The 21,676-nt window shown below is 39.5% G+C and overlaps 1 protein-coding gene across 3 annotated transcripts in view; it reads left to right on the top strand.

Moving 5' to 3' along the window:
* The window catches only part of XPNPEP3 (X-prolyl aminopeptidase 3), a gene marked incomplete at its 3' end in the record, with an annotated part of 43,688 nt that overhangs the window by 14,235 nt on the left and 7,777 nt on the right, over positions 1-21,676 (top strand). The window contains exons 1-7 of one of the 3 annotated variants that reach the window (XM_080939174.1): positions 916-1,047; positions 9,529-9,936; positions 12,570-12,772; positions 16,295-16,357; positions 17,230-17,343; positions 18,576-18,661; positions 21,277-21,454. In XM_080939174.1, the coding sequence (XP_080795300.1) occupies positions 9,585-9,936; positions 12,570-12,772; positions 16,295-16,357; positions 17,230-17,343; positions 18,576-18,661; positions 21,277-21,454 (996 nt within the window). In that variant the 5' untranslated portion in view covers positions 916-1,047; positions 9,529-9,584. Of the gene's footprint in view, positions 1-915; positions 1,048-9,528; positions 9,937-12,569; positions 12,773-16,294; positions 16,358-17,229; positions 17,344-18,575; positions 18,662-21,276; positions 21,455-21,676 lie in introns of those variants that run through there. The other 2 variants (XM_080939173.1, XM_080939175.1) reach the window with 2 other exon arrangements.

Below are 21,676 nucleotides of genomic sequence, written 5' to 3'. Positions count from 1 at the left end.
CATTAAAATTTTTCTCACTAGCTGTGTGTTATTTTGCAATGTGTATATACATAATACTCACATTGTTTATGTGACTGGGGAGTTTAAGTTTTTATTTCAATTAAGTTTAGATGCGTCCATGGAACTACCAGTACTCTATTGACATCTAGTTTAGAATAATAAATGCAGTAAACTATGATTCAGAATAGCCAGTAAAAAGTTTGTTTATTTATTTTTGTTATGGGAGTTTTGCCTTCATGTATATCTATGTACCACATATGTGCCTACTGCCCTTGGAGGCCATTATAACTTCTAGAACTGGAGTTAGAGATGGTTGTGAGCTGCCACAGTGGTCCAGGGTACTGAACTCGGGTTCCCTAAAAAAGCAGCCAGTACTTTTAACTTCTAAGCATCAAGCCATCTCCAGCCTCATATTTCAGTATTTTCTAAAGAAAAATTCTAATTCATAGTTTCTAGAGCTATTTTCTGTAGATCCTTTGTTGCTATTTAAAATGTTAAATGTTTGTTTTGAAATTTTTAATTACTTCAGTGTAGATTGAACAGAATTTCTAGATGTTTATTGCTGTGAGAAGTGGCCTACTCCAGCTGATTAAAAGTCATGCAAAGGACTGGTAAGGTTTCTTTCTCCATGTGCCATCACAATTGCCCAGGTTCAGTCTGAAATTATTTTGTTTTATGTTTAGGAAGACAGTAATGCAGTTATGAATAGTATCCCAGAGATGGGATAGCAGAGTAAAGCAGAGAAGGCTTTAGAGACAAAGCTAGGGTTGAAGAAAATCACTTACTTCTTTCACCATGGAAAGGTAAATGTATATTTCTGTAAGTTTAAACAAAAGCATGTGTATTAATAATATAAATTCCCTTTAGAAATATGTCACTCTTTCACTGTTTCCACTCAGTGAATGATACCAGTGTGTCTCTCAGTGAGGACTTCCTTTGGCTGATTCGTCATCAGACTGGAATTCCTGCTGGGAAGTCTGCTGACACTCAGGAAATGCAGCTCACCACTGAAACACACAAGAAATCAGAGTTTTTCAAAGCTGTAAGGTAAGCAAAATAGTAGTCCAGTTGATACTACATTTTTTTAACCCTATCAACCTACTTGTAGTTTCTGTTTAAAGGAATAAGAAAAGGTTGAATTGATTCTTAAGTTTTACCAGCTTTGAAATGATTGATTTCTTGTGGTGAAATACTTTGTGGTAAGCTGCATTTCCCAGACTTTGAACATCACAATCCTACAAAGATGATTGACTTCATATCTAAATCACTGCTTTCTAACTCTGTACATAACTTTTATTTTTGCCTTTATCACAAATCTGAATATCGCTCTGAAAAAAGTATTAAAAACAACCTGAAACAAAACATCAGTGTTTAGTCTTAGTGCTGATCACACAGAACATAAAAATTTCCTTTAATTTTTTTTTTTTTAATTTATATGAGTACACTGTAGCTGTCTTCAGACACACCAGAAAAAGGCATCAGATCTCATTACAGATGGTTGTGAGCCACCATGTGGTTGCTGGGAATTGAACTCAGGGCCTCTGAAAGAGCAGTCAGTGCTCTTAACCCCTGAGCCATCTCTCCAGCCCCATCTCAACTTGTTTTGTTGTTGTTAGACTTATTTTACATTATGTGCATGAGTGCTTTGCCTGTGTGTGTGTGTGTGTATGTGTCTGTGTGTGTGTCTGTGTGCTAGTGCATGTGTGTGCTTGTATATACTCATTCACACACATACTCTACATGTATACCTGATGTCTAGATGTCAGAAGATCCCCTGGAATTGGAGGTTTCCTGGAAACTAGACCCAAAACTTCATAAAGACTATACATGTGTTTTTCGCTGAGCAATAGCCTTCACCTCTGAGCTCTGAACAAAGATTATCTGCTGCATATGTTCTTTACTTTTATAGCTTTTTACCTGTATGTCTAATTCATGTTGACTCAGTTTTGGTTCACCTTTATATTATAACTATCATCTGGAATTCTGTGCACTGCCAACTAGAGTTGAATTGTAAAAAAAAAAAAAATTCAATTTGATTTTATTTTTTATCATTTATTTGTTTATTTACTTCTGTGGTCCCAAAACTGGAGTTACATATGGTTATAAGCTGCCATGTAAGTGCTAGGGATCAAACTGGACCCTCCAAAGGAGCAACAAATGCTTTCAATTTCTGAGTCAACTCTCCAGCCCTATACATCAACCTTATGGAGGCATTTTCTCAGTTGAAGTTCTCTCTTTCCAGATGACTATGACTTCTGTTATGTTGGGGGAGCAGGGAAGACCTGACCAGCACAACCCTAAATGGTCATTTCTGACTTGTAGCTGTTGGATGAAAAAACCAAGACCTGAGACTTCTGTGCACATAATTACTTGGATATGAATAGTGATTGTCCATGTCAGTTTTCCTCTTCCAAAATCCTACCAGCAATTGCATTACCACAATAACAATCTCTCAAGTGTAGTGTTTTTTTGGTTTGGTTTGGGTTGGGTTTTATATAGGCTAAATGGCTTTGAACTTGCTATGTAGCATAAAGATAACCTTATTCTCTAAATCCTGCTACCTCTAAGTTCTGGAAATACAGAACCACACATGCCTGGCTCTACCGTCAGTTTTTGAGTTTAAGATAGGCATTCATTGTGTAGTCCAGGTTAACCTCAAAAGGTTTCTCCTTTCTCAATCTTCTAGGTGCTGGTATCACTTGTATGGCACACAGCTAGCAATTGCTAATTGTAGCTTAATTTTTGATAATAATTATAGCTTGTACTTATATTGTGTTTGCTGTTGTATTTTGGCAGCATTTTTTTTCCTCCTGACAACTTTGTAAAGTACCTATTTATTATTTGGTTCTGTTTATTTATTTTATGTACATGAGTACTCTGTCTTCATGCACACCACAAAAAGCATCAGATTTCATTAAAGATGATTGTAAGCCACAATATGTTTGCTGGGATTTGAACTCAGAACCTCTGGAAGAGCAGCCAGTGCTCAAAACCACTGAGCCATCTCTCTAGCCTCTATTTTTTTGTTTTATAGATGAGGAAACTAAAGCTCTTCCCAAGTCACTGATTTGCTAAACTAAGATTCCAACACACCAAAATTTCCCTCCTCCTCTCTTTTTCTTTCGTGGTGGTACTGAGGAATTGCCTATGGGGCATTATGCATGCTTATACTAGCCACGTGCTCTACCACTGAGCTATATTCCCATCCCAAATTTTATACCATGCATTAGTATATAACACTTAAGACAAATACTAATCTAGAAATAGTTTCAGTCTCTCTTGCTACATAAAAAGAAATGCAGTTGAATTTGGGGGTGTTGGTTTATTTATTTTTAAGTGTTTTTGTTGTTGCTGTTTTGGGGATGGTATACTGTGGTGTAACAGTATACCTTAGTTCATGTTAAGGAAACATTCTAAGCTGAATTCTATCCCCAGCCCTGAAAGATGTCTTCCTTCTTATAAAAATTTAGAGGGCATGGTTTTAGTCAGATAAGATATATGTCCAGAGAGTTGTACAAATCTACAATTTAGTATGTTCTGGCAAAGAAAGCCATGAGTGCAACCTAGAACTTGGTCAATACATAGAACCTTTTAAAATTTGTATTCAAGAGGCTCAGATCTTCAAGGTCCTCAACAACACATAAGTTTGAGGCCAACCTGGGGCGGGGGAGATGGCTTAATGGGTAAAAGTGCTTGCTGTGGCCCTGAGTTTGAATACCGAGAACACATGTAAACAGCCAGAGACAGTACTTTACATGTGTTGCCACAGTTCATGGGCCAACTAGCCTAGCAGCAACAAACAGGAGACCCTGTCTCAAACAAGATGGCAGGTGAAGACAGAAACCCAGAGGCCTCTGACCTCTTCATATGTACTGTGGCAGACAGACAGACACACACATTCAGTTCTCTAAACAGTTCCCTCATGCCCTGCTGTGGTGATCCCCTACACCCATACAAAACCATCCCTCAGGTTTTAAGATCAAAATGCCTGTTTATGTTGCCCTATAAGTAAATTGTATGGTATGTGCCCTTTCTGTCTCTTGTTTTGCTCAATACATACAAATGAAGTCTACTTGGTTATTATTTTATTTTTCAGAAGCTCATGTCTCACATTACAAAGGAAACAAAATAATTTCTCTTTTCTACCTGTGAATCAGTTCATGAACTACTTTGTATACAGTAAAAACTAGTATTAAATTAGTTACCTAATATTAACCAATTCTTTTCATAATAGACCACTTTAAAATATCAGTCTAGTTAGTTTGGGGAAATAATTAAACTACATACCTAGAGTACAGCAAAAATCTGCATTTTTTCAGCCATTTTCAGTCTTCATTGCTCTTTTCTCTCTGGGTTTTCTGCTTGGCTAACAAAACATGAAGAACAATCTTCTTGCTGTCCTAACAGGCCCATCCTTAAATGTCTTGAAGGAACTTCCTTCTTGGCTACAGTTTAGAATTGACTGTGAGACTTCTAGTGTTCTGATTGGCCCCTCTGTCTTTAATTGATTCCACAAGATAAAACTTTAATCCCTAATCATTTACAGTTTCACAAAGTGCCAGAATGCCTACCTAGAAATAACAGTTTTATCAGAAGAAATCCAGGCCAGATGAACTGTTGATTCTGTGATCAAGAACTGCCAAGCTTACTAATAGAGTACAAAGTTCATTCTTTACATGCTTTCCACTCTCCCCAACAGATGAAAAGGCACCTTTCCTATGTAAGTTTTTCTTATGATTTATTACTTTACTGCTTTGAAATTTTGGAAGTTTGAAGGCACTTTGCTAATGATCATTCCAAACTGCTGATAGTTACTAGACTTGGAAAAATATAACCAATATTTTAAAGACTTTAAAACAATCATTCTCATGAAACTAGATTTCATAAATTAATGCTTTAAATGAGGCTGGGGCTATAGCTCAGTTGGTAGAACACTTGCCTAGCATGCCTAAGAACCTGGTTTCAGTCCCTAGAACCCTGAAAACTGAGTGTGGTAATACATGCCTGTAATCCCAGCTCTTAGCAATGAAGGCAGCAGAATTAGGAGTTAAAATTATAACTAGTCTCTGCTTTTATGGAACTAGATCAGCAGGACAACCCATTCTCAGACCTCCCTGATGCAATGAGCTGTCACTTTGCTCCTCAAACCTTATTTGCCTTCATACACACATACATGTACACATGCACCTACACACATGTGCTGCTTGGATAACTAGAACATTTCCAATGTTGAGTAACAATGGCAAATTTAACATGAATAGTTACTAGAGAGTTAAGCTGTGCATTAGCTCTGGTGCAAAGTTCAGATTTCTATCCAATGGTTCTAGGAGACTTGGGAGGCTCCATCTCAGAAGGTAAAGAAGTAGGGATGAGTTCTTTGTTTAATCCAACTGAAGGAGAGTAAAGACCATTACTCAAATTCTTGGACAAGTTAAGCAAGCTTTATTTTCTGTTGGACAGGGCTCTAAAGGGTTAAGAAAAATAGCGTTGAACATAGGAAAAAGTGGGGCTTATATAGCCCCCAAAACTGCAAGGCTAGGAGAGTTCCAAGGGTTTTTGGTTGTGTAGAATGTAGCAGAACATTTCAAAATTTTTTGGCAAAACATCTATTCAGGGTAGAGGTTAGTGTATATAGTGTGTGGAACATGTCAAATTACAGAAAATTCATCACAACCTAGTCAAATCCAAGTTTTATAGAAAACAATAATGAAATCATTTTTGACTTTGTATCAGGGTGACTTTTGATTATCAAGAAGAGTGAGCAAAATTTTTATTATTCATATTTTTAACTTAAGGTTTTGGGGGGTTTTTTGTTTGTTTGTTTTATGTTTTGAGACAGGATCTCACTGTGTAACTAGCTCCTGGTTGTCTTGGCACATAACTACATAGACCAGGCTATCCTTGAACTACAGTTTTATGTGCATCTGCCTCCCAAGTGCTGGATCAAAGATATGTGTCACCATGCCTGGCCTAAATATATTTTATTAATAGAATGCACACTGCAGGATTTGCTGTACTTAGTTCTATACAAGTAAGTGCAATTAGACAGTTCCAAAGTAGAGCACAAACAATTGAGTTACATATGCTGAACATAGTTACAAAGAGAACTTCCAAGGTCCTCCTCTGATTACTAGAATACTCTGGGAACTATGACAAAGGCAGGGGGAAAACAGTGGTACACAGGACATAAAACTACTAGGATGCAAATGCAGTGATGTTTATCACAGCAGCAGAAAGCGAATTCTAAAAATGCTTATGAGTGTGGGGTTTGTCCAGAAATATGGGTCCATTAATGCCAGTGATGTCATAGACCATACACACATATACACAGTCAGGGATGCTTATAGAGGCCAGAGATCAGCATCAGGCATTTGCTTTAGTACTCTCCGCCCTATTTTTGGAGATGGAGGTCTCAGTAGACCTGGAGCTGGTTAGTTCAGTTAGACTAGATGGCCATCAAGTCTCCAGGATCTGTCTTCCTTTCCAGCTCTAGGATTATGTGTGTACCAACTTGCTCATCTTTACATAGACACTGAGGAGCCAAAGTCAGGTCCTCATGCTTGAAACATCTTCCCATTATCTTTCTTTTATTTATTTATTTGTTTATTTGTTTATCTATTTATATCTGATACAATCTCACTGTGGGCTGGACTGGTCTAGAACTCACAAAGATCAGATCTCCTACCTCTGCCTACCAGGTCTTGAGAAAGCTATGTACCACCATGCCAAGCCCAAAGTTTTCCTTTATTGCTTAATTTTTCTCTATATAATATTAATTATCAAAGCATATACTCCTTAGAATTTAAGTAGGACAGGAGCAGGTTCAACAGAGATTTTCGTGTGTTCTAATCTCACTCCCAATAGAGTGCTATAAAGAGAAGTTTGCTTCTTTTCTAAAATTATATGTTTGGTTTTATTCTGTGCCTTTTCACACAGCACTGATCCATAGTTGTCTTTGCATAATTACACCTGGAAATTGGCCACTGGTGGGAGAATTAATAGTGCATTAGTTATTGTATGAATTAAGTGAGTTGATACAGGGTAGTTAGTGCTGTACGTGCAGTGGGCATGCAAGAAACTTCAGGTGTTTCATATTATTGGAAAGTTGCCAGATAGCAGAGTTCATGAGTGAATAGAGGTTGAAAGTCTGCAATGTGGATTTAGCAGGGATGACTGGTGGTCCAAAGAATATACAAGAATCTGTAAAGACACAGAGCCTCTTGCAGTATACTTTTGCCATGTTCACAAGCAGCAGAAGTCTTCTTCATAGATCATCAAGGAGAACAGAAAAGAAGTATGGATAGAAACATACAGGGATATAACAAGCAGATTCCAGTTTCCTTGGGGTAGAAATGTCGGCAGAACACTTGCCATGTCCTTGGTATGCTGTAGGTTGAGTGCTCTTGAACATGGAATCTGTTTCTTTCTCAGGCAAGGATATTGGCAGCAGCAAGTGAAGGTTGAAGGGATATGCTTTGGTAAATTGCTCTCTCTTAATTTTTAAGTTTTTATTTTTTAGTTGTGTGGATATATTTCAATGAGTTCATCTTTGGATGCCAGAGGTATTGAAGCCCCGTGAGCTAGAATTATGGGCAGTTGTGAGCCATCTGTCATAGGGAGCTGGGAACCTAACAAGTCTTCTACAAGAGAGTGTTCTCTCTTGACCACTGAGCCATCTCATTAGCCCTCAATGGTTGTTTCATTGGGTTTTTTTGTTTTGTTTTGTTTTGTTTCTTGCTCTAGAATATAGACTGAAAGTAGGCAGTTTTTATTTCCTAAAGGTTCACCCAGGCATCAACACATAGCCCTTTTCAATAGCTTTCAGTTGAGTTGAAAGAGACAGAGGGGAAATCTAGCCCTTTGAACTTTTATGTCAGAAGTTTGTATCTACCCATGTGCAGTTTAGAGAAAAGCAAGAGTCTATAGCTTTCAAAAGATTCCCTGGGGTTTTATTCTTAAAAACCATGCATATGGGGCTGGGGAGAGGCTGGACTTATGGCTCCGCATTTTAGAACACATTTTGCTCCTTCAGAGGATCTGGATGGAGGCTTTGAACCATTCATAATTGTAGTTCCAGGAGATCTGATGCCCTCTGGCCTCTTTGAGCACCAGACATGATTTACATACAAACATGTTTTAAAAAAAACACTCATACAAAAGAAATAAAATAAGCCTAGCAGTGATGGCAAAACACTTGTAATCTCAGCACTCAAAGGTGGATCTCTGAATTTGAGGCCACCCAGCTCTACAGAGGGAGTTCCCAGACAGCCAGGGCTACACAGAGAAACCCTGTCTCAAAGTAAAATAAAATAAATGATAATAATCTAAAAAGGCCTAAAACCTAAACAGTCTCTGGGACCAGCATGCATGCTGTGTCATGTAAATGTCTACCCTCTCACAGTAAATTAATGAATGAATAAATGAATATAATTCCAAATTTAAAGAGGAAAAAGGAACTACATGCTATATTTGATTTTCACAGCAGCCTCAAAAAATGGATAGTATTACTGTGGATTTTTAGTGGATATGCTCAGATCACTGTAAATACAAGATAAAGGGTGACAGCTCTTGCTAGAAAGATATAGTATACCTTAGGAATTCAGAGGAGATTCTTTGGTTGGCTGTGGGGGTTTTTGGTTTGTGTTTTGGTTTGTTTGGGTTTGTTTTGGTTTGTTTGTTTGGTTGGTTTGGCTTAGTTTTAGTTTTTAAGACAGGGTTTCATATGGAAGATCTTGAACTCACTTTATAGACCAGGTTGGCCTCAAACTTAGAGATCTACCTGCCACCTGAGTGCTGGGATTAAAGGTGTGCACAACCACCACCTGGCTGAGATTTTTTTTTTTTTAAGATCTTGAAAGTGCAGAAAATTCTTTACTATATTCAATTATTCTGTACCTTGGTAATATGTTGCATTCATTTTACAGGGAAGTCATATAGAAACAATGTAACAAAATGTATTTAATATATTGCAATTTCAGGGAAACTTTGACTATATGCTTAGCAGTTCCTACCATATAATAATGCTCTATAAGAGCCTGAAGAAGTAGTTCAGCAGCTAAGAACACTTGCTGCTCTTGCAGAGGATCCAGGTTTAGTTACCACCACCACTTGGTGGCTCACAACCATCTGTAATTACAGCTCCAGAGGACCTAACAGCTTCTTCTAGCCTTGTAGAGTTCCAGCACACACATAGTATATAGACATACATACAAGCATACAAACACCCAAACAGGAAAAATAAATCAAATATTTTTTAAATAATACTTGATTAGATGAATGAAAGAAGGAACCTAAGATCTTTACTAAATCCTAGGAGGTCATAATCACATTTTTCCAATGTAATCACATTTGACTACAGTATTGCAGAGAAATAAAAGCCCGGATTATCTTAACTCCTTGTGTACTATATCATCAATTAAAGAAATGATTATGTATGTCTCCATCTAACAGTTCATTTTACAGGACTTCAGATACTCAGCAGTAGAGCCATTCAAACATCAATTGACCTTTTTTTCTTGCCATTTCTAGGGGAGGTGACACCAGGCCTGTCTCAGGTGGAATATGCACTTCGAAGACATAAACTTATGAGTCTGGTCCACAAAGAAGCACAAGGGCACAGTGGGACAGACCACACAGTGGTGGTGCTCTCTAACCCTACATACTATATGAGCAACGACATCCCCTACACATTCCATCAGGACAACAACTTCCTGTATCTCTGTGGATTCCAAGAGCCTGATAGCATCCTGGTCCTTCAGAGCTTCTCTGGGAAGCAGTTACCATCCCATAAGGCCATGCTTTTTGTGCCTCGGAGAGATCCTGCTCGAGAATTGTGGGATGGCCCTCGATCTGGCACAGATGGAGCAATAGCCTTAACTGGAGTGGATGAAGCCTACCCTCTGGAAGAATTTCAGCACCTGCTACCAAAACTGAGAGGTAATGCTAGTAAAGCCAAACTATAGGCCAAGTACTACCTTGACCTATAATTGTTACTTTCAAAAATAATTTTCCTGTAGCATTTCTTTGGGTATCATGAAGAGACGTGTCCATTGTAGAAAACAGAACTATTGCTAAATGTGGTGGTACATGTTGTATCCCGGCACTCAGGGTGCCTGAGACATGAACATATGTAAAAGTTTAAGATTAGCCTGGGTTAAGTGAGACCTATCTTGGAGCTGTGGCTAAAGGAATCCACAGAAATGTTGAGCTCAAAACCATTTTCTTTCTGGCTTTTGAATTTCTTATATAAGTTGCTGCCTTTGTTGACTTTGGCAGTCAAAATTAACCTGAGGCTGGAGAAGTGACTCAGTGGTTGATCTTCCAGAGGACCTGGGTTTGGTTTTCTTTCACCCATTGATAAAAGGTGGGCTTGGCATGTCTTTAATCAAAAGTTGCCCTCATGGTGGCTCAAAACCATCCTAACTCCAATCCCTGGGAATATGCTGCCCTCTCCTGGTCTCTGCAGGCACAAACGTGGTACACACACACAGTCAAAATAGTCCTACACTTTTTAAATTTATTTAACCATTTATAGTTAAATCCTCATAGTCCATGTGTTTCTTCAGAGGACTTTTCTTATTCACTGTCTTATCCACTTTTCTTATCCACACACACATCATTTCTTTAAAGTTTGTTTTTAAGTGCATGCATGGGTGTGTGATATGGAGGGACAGATAGGCCACAGCATGGTGGATGTCAGAGGGCAGCTTTATGGAGTTGGCTCTGACTGTCGCACAGTTCCTGTGGTGTAGCTAAAGTTGTCAGCCAATCGCCTTCAGTATCCTTTTTGTTTGCTTGGGTCTTTTGCTATCTCGCTTGTTTTGACACAGTCTCACTGTAGCTCTAGCTGGCGTGGAATTCACAGAGATATACTTTTCTCGGCTTCCCATGTGCTGAGACTAAAGGCATGCCCAGCCCAGCTTAAATCTACTTTTTTTCTTTCCAAGACAGGGTTCTACATAGCCCCAGCTGTCCTGAGACTCACAGAGACACCACCCCCCCCCCCCGCCGCCTGTGGGATTAAAGGTGCTGCCCAAATGCCACCATGCCTGACTGACCCATTAATCTAATGTTAGTAGTGTGATAGGTAAAAGTGCTAGATACTGGAAAGTATTAATGAGTCTAATAAACTTATTTTCAAGTGTTTTTAAAAATCTGCATTGGAGTTTTATTTTATAGTATATCATCTGCCTGGCATGTACCAGGTTTCAGGTTCCAACCCCAGCACTGTCATACAAAACCAACCCATGTGGTGCTTTGATTTCTTATGCTGAATATAAGTAATACATATTATTTATTTTGAGATAATTAGGACATATACTATTATAATTATTTTCTATGTACTATATATTTAATGACATTTTAAAAAAAGATTTATTTATTTTATATATGAGTACTCTGTAGCTGTCTTCACACACACCAGAAGAGGGCATCAGATCCCATTGTGAGTTGTGAGCCACCATGTGGTTGCTGGGAATTGAACTCAGGATCTCTGGAAGAGCAGTCAGTGCTCTTAACCACTGAGTCATCTCTCCAGCCCTGACATTATTATTTTTAAAATGTTTGGCCTGTAGCATCATAATGCATACCCAGTCCAAGTTTCCTCAATTCTTCTCCTGTTGTGTCCCAATACACTTTTTAATCATACAACCCTACAGATTTAGTGAAGAATGTCATTCTTGGTCCACTATTAGCAAAAAGATGAGTTATATACAAACTGCTGAGTAGTGTACATCATTTTCAATATGAGCCTTAGAACAGTGGCTCTCAGCCTATGGCTCCTGACTCCTTTGCAGTTTGCACATCAGATATCCTGCATTATCAGATGTTTATATAAAGATTCATAACTAGCAAAACTATGGTTATGAAGTAGCTATTAAAATAACTTTATAGTTGAGATGACCACAGGTCTCAGCATTAGGAAGGTTAAGAACAGTCTTAGAGCCCAGTCTTGAAGACAAATGCACCACCCTTTTAGATCTTACAGCAAACCAAATGACAGATACAAACTGGAAGCACTTTGCTAGCTTATCTCTAGGCCGTCTTATACAAGTGATTAAGCAGATCGCACTCATTTTTATGCCCAGTAATGCAGGAGGGCAGAAATCAGCTGTGGAGGTAAAGAACAACTGCTGTGTTTATTCTTTAAAAGTTAAAAAAAAAAAAAAAAAAAACATTAATTTTGACTATAATAAAGCTTTAGGCCCATCTGTCACTTTCATAAGAACACTAACATTTTGTAGTAGAAAGCTGTCTATATTTCAAAGTGTCGCATCGTGTTCAGAGAATGACCTTTCCAATGATTTATGCCAGACCCATCAGATGCTTCTGTCTTGAGAAAGTATCACTCGAACCTTTAGGATTCTACACAATAGATTTTTTTAGTTTTGTCTTGCTCAATATATCTTTTTTTTCACGCATTTGTGTTTCATTTTTGAAAGAATCAGGGACTTGTGTGTGCTAGGCAGGAGTCCACCGCTGAGATATTCCCTATTCCGATGCGTTCTACCATTAAAGTGGGCCTTCAGCCTCTGTTGTTTTTAAACTTATTTTGGGATTTCCGTTTTCAGCTGAGACGAACATGGTTTGGTATGACTGGATGAAGCCTTCTCATGTACAACTTCACTCTGACTACATGCAGCCTCTAACTGAAGCCAAATCCAGGAGCAAGAACAAGGTTCGGAGTGTCCAGCAGCTGATACAGCGCCTACGGCTAGTTAAGTCTCCTGCAGAAATTGAGAGAATGCAAATTGCTGGGAAGCTGACATCAGAGGTATGGCTGCTATTAAAAATATTTCTTTGTTAGATTATAAAACTCAAACTCTTCATTTTCATGGGTTAAAGGTGTGCACCACTGCCCAGCTTATTTCCTCTGTCTTTGACCACATTTATCTATGGATATACCATGGTGCATATGAAGACAATTAGTGAGATTCAGTTTCCCTTTCCACCATGTGGACTGTGAGGATCAAAGTCAGGTACTTAGTTTTAGTGGCAGCATCTTACCCACTGAGCCATCTCCCTGGCCTTTGTTGTCTGTGTTTAACCTCTACAGAAGGTTGGTAACATGTTTGTCAGCCTCCGTAACTGTCCTCAAAGAGTAGTATTATTTATTTGAGAATAGCATATAGCACAGATGTGCAAGCTGTGAGTATATCCAAAGGTTATGACAAGGGAAAAACTTTCAAGGCAAAAGGGAAGATTGCAAAACATTTTGAAGCAATAATACTTGTCCAAGGATGAATAACAAGGCTAGTGCCAATCTCAGATTATACAGACAAGTTTTACAGGAGTATTTTTTTTGTATAAGGTTGCAGTGACCTTTTGAAAATTTGTGGTTCTGGTATCTTTTGTGATACTTATGATCAGGCAACCATGCATGAGACCCTTTATTTTTTTATTATTGTGTGCACATGCTACAGTGTACAGTGAGGATCACAAGCCAATTTATGATATTCATTCTTTCCTCCCTTTACATGAATTTGAGGGATTACATGGCAGGCACCTTTGCCTACTGTCAACTCACTGGTCATTGTCTTATTTTATTTTTTAGTTAGAATTGAATTGAGCAACTTCATTTGATTCCGATGGCTATTACAGTCAAGCATTTCATCAATTGTAACCCATAATTTCCCACTGAAGTTTTATCAAGCTACTCCACTGATAGCACCATACAGAAAAAATAGAACTGCTATTGGCCACCAGGGCAGTTTTTATTAACACTTTGTGCTCTGGTAAGACCCAGTGCAAGACATCAGATCAGCACAGTGCTGATCTTTCTTTCATTGATACCATAACCTTGAGATCAGACAAGCCATAGCCTTGTTGCTTCCAGTCTCCTTGAGTTCCTTGGCAGAGGGTTTCTTTCATGAGTTTCAGCAGCTCTCTGAACTGCCATGAAGGTTTCTCTAGAGCAGTTACCTATGTGGATGGGACCCTTCCTTCCTTCCCACTTTTTACTCTTCTTCATACAAACAACTGCTATTGATTACAACAACAGTAAATACCAAGAAGGAGCATGTTTACCCTCACTCCTGGGGCAGCATACCTAGACACATCACTGTTGGAAGGGGGTCCTTGTCCATTTCTTCATGGTCCACTTCTGCTTATTACACCACTTGCATGTCTGTTGACAGTGACCCAAGTGAGCATTCACCCGAGTGGTTAGGATCCTTACCTTTTAGGGCCCTTACTAGTTCCTTTATCAGCAAAGGCAACTTCTGTTTTAGCTCAGTGGTCACATTGTTCTTGCATTGAGATCTTACCCACTCCTGAACTTCCAGGAGGCAGAAGGAACAAGAGGAAAGTATATATTCGGGCAGGAAAGGCAGACTTAGGATTAGAATATGAATAATTTGGGTGGGCTTTGGGCTGCAGATAAGGACTCTGGTTTTCTTATCTCATTGCCTGGGATCATTTAGGGCAAGTTACAGTGTTTTGAACTGCATACGTTTGGTAAAAAGACTCAAATTGGGGGTGGACGTGAGGAAGGATAAAAGATTGATTACTGGCTTGTTTACATGGTAAAAGGCACTCAAAGGCAAGGTGGTTGCTGTGTCTAAGATATCTAAGTATTAGCATAACCCTGGGAAGAGCAGTCCCTCACAGACAGCCACAGATGCCAGAGCATTACAAAAATTAAGAAAAAAAAAAATACTTTTAAGACACCAGTTGTGCTAAATCTAGGTCCTCTCTCACTGAACTGTGGCAATATGGAAAAAATATTTATTCTTAAAATTATTTCCTGAAAAGATGATTGCTAGAAATTGAACCCAAGACTTCATGAATTTGCTAATCACATCTACCACTGAGCTGCACCTCCACTACCCTATATATTCTTGAGGTGACTCTGTAAATATGTTTGGAAATACAAATTGTTTTTGTTATTATTGTTGTTGGGTTTTTGTTAGTAGTGGATTTCTAAAAAATATTTATTTATTTTTATGTGTATGAGTACACTGTGGCTGTCTTCAGACAGACCAGAAGAGGATGTCAGATCTCATTATAGATGGCTGTGAGCCACCATGTGGTTGCTGGGAATTGAACTCAGGACCTCGGGAAGAGCAGTTAGTGCTCTTAACTGCTAAGCCATCTATCTCTCCAGCCTGGATTTTATTTTTTGAGACAGTTTCTCTGTGTAGTCCTGGATATCCTAGAATGACCAGTTTGGATTCAAACTCAAGAGATCTGACTGCCTCCGATGCTTGAGTGCTGGGATTAAAAACATGTGCTGCCACCACCCAGTTGAGGAATATAAATTGTTATTGGCTCTCCCTGGTAAATCATAACGAGAAAATCTTATTAGGCAGAAGTTACATAGGATGCCAGTCACCATCAACTTGTTCTCTCTGTTGCATAGTCTGCACTTTATCAAGTACTGCAGAGGCTTGGATGTTTTGTTCTGGGGCCTTATATATCCTATTCTTAGTCTCCTGAATTGTAAGCCTTCCATATTGGTATAGGCAGTGAGTTGTGAATGCCATGTGAGTATTAAGTTGTTTCATATTTACCGGTTGGGTTGGCTTATTTTATCCCAGTGAGTACTGGAAGGAAGGAGCCTGTAAGTTTTGCATTTTTTCTTTGAAAGGAGGGGTGGATTTTAGATGTTATCTGCTTATCACCCACATATTCAGAAAAGAAATGTACCACCATTCATTTTGATCTTTAACCTAACTTTAATTTTTATCCCTTTCACAGCAGTATGTCCACAATTTTGACTGAGTTTTGTCTTTCCTGAGAGACTGATTAGCAACCTAGACAGTACAGTGCTCCTGTGTCTTCTAGACCTAGAGAGCTCATTCTCTGCCTCCAGGCCTTTTCACACACACATCTGTAAGAGCTCTTGAGTGCTTTGCCAGAGTTTGAGTCAAGAAGTCTAGACTCAAAGTTTTCTTCTTCACTTCCCACATTATGTTCAGAGCCAGTGTTTTGTCGTCTGATGATGAATACTGACTGAGTCTTTCTCTTTGTAAGTCCTTTAAGTTCAGATAATATTGGGTGTATCTGCCTTGAGATTTTTGTAACCTGAAGAGCTTGATGAGAGGCAAATGACAGGTATCCTACACCTTCCTATAAACATCAGGTTTTATGTTGTTTTTGTATAAAAGCTGAGTTGATTTAGAACTATAATTTCTGTCCTTATTGTTTCCAATTACACGTGTACATATGTTTGGTTTGAGTGTGTATGTCTGTGAGTGTTTGTAGGTGTGGGTGTGTTTTGCTGAGTATTAAACCTAAATTCGGAACTCCAACCTCCAAAATGACACTGAATTCATTTTTCCCTCCCTCTTTGCAGGCTTTCATAGAGACCATGTTTGCCAGTAAAGCTCCAGTAGACGAAGCCTTTCTTTATGCAAAGGTGAGCTTCAAGTAATGAGAAAGGTCCCACTGGGGCAAACCTGTAGTGAATTCACTGGCTTACGTGTAGCGTGTGTTGGCTTGCAGACAGGCATAGAAATGATAGCATGTCCTTCTCAAATGCTGATTGAACTGATCATGCATGTAAGGTGTGTAATGTCATATTGAAGAGAGGTGCAGAGCAGAGCCAGTGAAGAAAAACTCAACCCTGTGAAAAAGAGACCAATACTGAGTGCGTGTGCCGGGTGGAGTCAGTGGTTCAGCCTTCAGAGAGTGCCAAAGGTGACAAATCCTTTTCCATCTACCCAGAGCATTTTGGTTGGTGTGACTTATTTACAAGACTGAAATTAGCCATTTAGAAATATTGTTAAAAAGTAAACTATATTTTGTTGTTTCACTGATAACAATAGCCTTATATGTGTATTTAAACTCAGCCTTCTTTACAGATTTTCTGTTGTCTTCTGGGCTTCCTTTGAAAACCAGGGGAAGTTTAAATTACAGGAGATTAAATAATATTGGTGTGTGTCAAGTTGCAGCACTTAAGGAATATATCCATTATATATCAGTTCAGAGTCATCCTTAGCTATAGTGTAAGTTTGAGGTCAACCTAGGCTACATGAGCTTCTGTCTCAAAATATACATCTATGTAGTAATGTGGGATAACAAGATTGATATAAGTGGGTATTTACAGACTAGAATATAGCACAGCAGGTAAGAGTCAAAAAAAACGGGGTTGATGCTCTAAACCATTGAGTTAGATATGGCCATGGTTTCGCTAATGACTTACAGTACGCACGGCTGTAGTGCTTGTAGACAGCCTGGGCTGGGAAAGGTCCACAAAAATTGTGAGTCATACTTTATTGTTTTTCACAGTTTGAATTTGAGTGCCGTGCCCGAGGTGCAGACATCTTAGCCTACCCACCTGTGGTTGCAGGCGGTAATCGCTCCAACACTTTGCACTATGTGAAGAATAATCAGATCATCAAGGTAAATCACCAAAACACCCCTGTGTTCTGCTCCTGGAGAGGTCCCGGTTCCCCAGTAGAAAAGTTGGTATCTCTTTGCAAATGGAGTGCCATTAAAAAATACTTTATTACTTCTAAAATGGTTTTATGAATATTATTCATTGGTCCTTGGAATATCCCTATGAGGTAAGAACAGTTACTAGTGTGCTTGCTTAGTGGGTGAAAAAGATAAGCACTAAACATTAGCAAGCCATATACACAGGCAGGGTCTGAGTGGAGCCCGGCGGTTCCTGTCCAGAGTGTAGTGTGTAAGCTTGCCTGAGGAGACATTTGAGCCTTTGTAAGTTTACTCAGCCTACTTTGGGATCTTCTTTCTCCATGTATTTGTTTATTGTGGTGGTGATCATGTCTTTGTTTTGTCTTTTGTTTGGTTGGTGGTTTGGTTGGTGAGAATGATGGTGGTAGTATTTTAGAAATAGATCTGATATACTCCTTACAGGTCTTAAACCCATAGGCAAAAATGACCCTGAGCCTTCCTGTGTGCCTCTCCCTCTCTAGTGCTAGGGTAACAGACGACAGGAGGATTCCATCACCCAGTTCTGTATGGACTGGAGATGGAACCCTAGCAAGCACTCTACAAGCTACATTCCAGCCCATGGCTTGGTTTCTCTTTTTATTTTACCACTAATATACACTTATATAATTTGATTTTGAACTGTATATACTTCAGAGTGTTTGGGAGCGGGATTGTAGTGTTCACTCCATAACCCAGGTTAGCTGAGAATTTTCTTGTATAGCCTAAAACTGTCCTCAAACTTGGAGCAATCCTCCTGCCTCAGTCTCCCAAGGGATGGCATAGCGTACACCACATGCCTGGCTTGAAATTATTCACCTTTTAGACAACATTGTAAAGCATTCACCTTTTGGACAGCAGTCCTAATGGCACACAGCTACATTCTGTCCATTGTAGTTTCAGTGGTGTAGAACAAGCCGTGGTCTAGAGGATTAAGTAAATGTTGTAAAGACTAAGATGCGCGTGCCTTTGCACTCTTCTCCTGTCACCACTGTACAGTGGAGTGACCTAGAGATGGTTGGGAACCTTGTGGGTGCTGGGAACCAAACCCAGCTCCTCGGCAAGAGTGAGTGCTCAGATGCCGGAAACCATCTCTCTGGTGCCCCAAAGACATTTAGATATGCAGAAACAGCTGCCAGTTGGGAGACTGCTACCTCCTCCCCTGTCTTTCTTTGTTCCAGGATGGTGAAATGGTGCTTCTTGATGGAGGTTGTGAGTCTTCCTGCTATGTGAGTGACATCACCCGAACATGGCCCGTCAATGGCAGGTAGGGATTCTACACAGTAACGTGCCCTATGGCATCTTGGGATTTGAGTTGGTGTATGGCTGTATCTGGGACAGATGGCTTTTATAGGTCAAGTTTCCTGTCTTTAAAAAGCTCTTGTACTGTTTTTGATTATTTGTTTGTTTGTTTTGTTTGGGAAGGGTTAGCTGTTTTCTTCATTTTGTATCATAGTAAGGCACATAGAAAGACTTAACACATGAACCATATGCGCTTTGTTTTGGTATATTTAGTTGTGGTTTTCTTTCTTTTTTTAAAAGATGTATTTATTTTATGTATGTGAGTACACCATAGCTATCTTCAGACACCAGAAGAGGGCATCGGATCCCATGACAGGTGGTTGTGAGCCACCATGTGGTGCTGGGAACTGAACTCAGAGTGTCTGGAAAAGAAGTGCTGTTAACCGTTGGGCTCTGCAGCCTCAAGTTGTGGTTTTCTTTGTTGCTTTTTTCCTTCTAACTCCAAACTTTATCCAAGACGTAATAAAATATCTTTATGGGTTAACACATCACAAATAATGATTATAAAATTTTTAACAAAATATTAAAAACAACTCTAAAGTACTTAAGAATATCCACTATAGGCAAAAACTCTAAATTTGTTAACATATGTATTTTTTATTTATGCATATGTGTGTTCGGCTTGCATGCATTAGTACCACATGGACACAGCCCTCAGAAACCAGAGAATGAAACCCAGGTCGTCTGGAAAAGCAGCCAGTGCTCTCAACCACTGAGCCACCTCTCCTCTCCAGCCCGTGTAAATCTTCTAAAATTAGGAAAGTGGGTAAATGTAGTGGGGGTTTTTCAGACTAAGGCTATTCATTTTTTTAAAATTTAGTTATATATATATATATTTAGTATTAGATGTTTGTTTTTTGTTTTGTTTTGTTTTCTAACTACTTTACATGAGTGCTAGGAACTAAACTCAGGTCCTCTGCAAAAGCTGAGCCCTCTCCAGCAGGCCCTCTCTGGCAGGCCCTTTCTAGTCCTCAGTGCTTTGCAGTGTGAAGCCAGTTTTGTCTATCAGCCTGCGCTGGCAGAGAACAGGATGGGCCAGAGCTGACTGCTTTCATTCTGGGAATGACATCTGTAGGGATCTGTGCACTCATAGCCACTGTCATTACCATCAAGATGCTGCTTTTCTTCTGAAAGCACTGCTCCTGACGTCTATTGTGTTTGTGTTAATGTTGCTGTTTCAGTGTACAGTGACTTTTGTGCTGGGTGGACATGGTGCATGTCTTTAATCCCAGCAATCCAGAGCAGAGTTTGAGTTTGAGGCCAGCCCAGACTACACAGTGAGTTCCAGGACAACCACAACTTTTCCCAGCTCCCTTTCTTCAAGAATTTCCTCCACATTTCTTGTTTGTTTGCCAGGACCTAAATCTGTTTTTCTAAACAGGGCTTCTCTGTGTGTCCCTGGCTGTCCTAGAACTCATTTTGTAGACCAGGCTGACCTCAAACTCAGAGATCTACCTACCTCTGCCTCTGGACTGCTACGACTAAAGGCATGGGCTGTCATGTCCACTAACAAAATATATTTCAAAATCTCCAAATAGTAGAGTGTCTCAGTGATTAAGAGTTCTTGCTTTTCTTCCAGAGGACCCCTGTTCGGTAGTTCACGACTGCAGAATCTTTTTTTTTTTTTAATCTCAAATAGTCAGAAAACCATGAATGTGAGACAGACGTGGTAGTATGCTTCTATAACCCCAAGACCCAGGAAACTGAATGAAGCAGGGTGATACAGAGCTAGAATGATGGCTTTGCAGTTACTGCACTTAACTACTCTGTCCTTTGTATCTCAGCAATCACATTAGACTACATTTTTTAAAAAGAGTTTAAGGCCAACCTGGGCTATATTCTGAGGTTCTAATTAAAAAATTATAAGAAGCTAGTAATTGGGTTCTGCATAACTCATGCTTCAAAGAAACACCAGCAGCCAGATGATAGTGATGCACCTCTTTAACCCTAGCACTTGGGAGGCAGAGGCAGAGGCAGGTTGATCTGAGTTGGAAGCCAGCACTGTGCTGGTCTACATAATGAGTTCCAGGACGGCCTGGGCTACACAAAGAAACCCTGTCTTAGAAAAGAAACAGAACAAAATAACAAAAAGACATCAGTGAAGTAAATTACAGTTTATCTCCAATGGAATAGTAATGGAAATGCTATATGTAAATATTAGGGATTATAGCTGAAGCAAAAATGTGTAACTTTTCTTTTGGGCAGGATCTCACTAAATGACCCAAGCTATTGCAAACACACTGTGTAGCACAGGCTGGACTCAAAAGATACAGTCCTACCTACTGAATATTGGGATTGCTGGGTCCTGTAACACTATGCCCCGTTGAGAAGTTCATAACTTTAAATATTTAAGCTGGAAAGGAAAATGGTAAGTACTTGCCTAGTGTACACAAGGCTTTGGGGTTGAGCTGCAGCACCAGGAAGAAATTAAAAGAAAAAGACATGTTTAAATGAGTAATGTCTAAACTTCCACCTTAAGAAACTATTGAAGGACCAGCAAGATGGCTGGCCAATAAAATATTGCTGCCAGGCCTGACTACTGGATACACAGCTCATGTTCCTTGGTTTTCCTGCACTTAGGTTCACCGCACCTCAGGCAGAGCTCTATGAAGCTGTTCTAGAAATCCAGAAAGCTTGTTTGACACTGTGCTCTCCTGGGACAAGCTTGGAGAACATGTACAGCATGATGCTGACACTGATGGGACAGAAGCTTAAGGATCTGGGCATCATAAAGACCAGCAAGGAAAGCGCCTTCAAGGTACCACCCTCTGCACCCCAGTCCTTCAGAAGAGCCGACAACATGCTGCTCAATTTTTGCCCTGCTTAGTAAAACTAATTATTAGACTTGAACACTGTCTTGCAATTCTTTGTAAAAGGAATTTAGCTAACATGAAGTAAAACAAAGGGAGTCAGTGCTTATTTTTGCCAGAAGATGGCAGCACATTCTACCTCATTGCCTGCTGTAGAGCCAGTGCAGTAC

Source organism: Micromys minutus, assembly GCF_963924665.1.
Source record: "Micromys minutus genome assembly, chromosome: 27".
Taxonomy (NCBI): Eukaryota; Metazoa; Chordata; class Mammalia; order Rodentia; family Muridae; genus Micromys; species Micromys minutus.
Note: the sequence above shows the minus strand (reverse complement) of the source record. Positions and strands in the feature narration are given on the sequence as shown.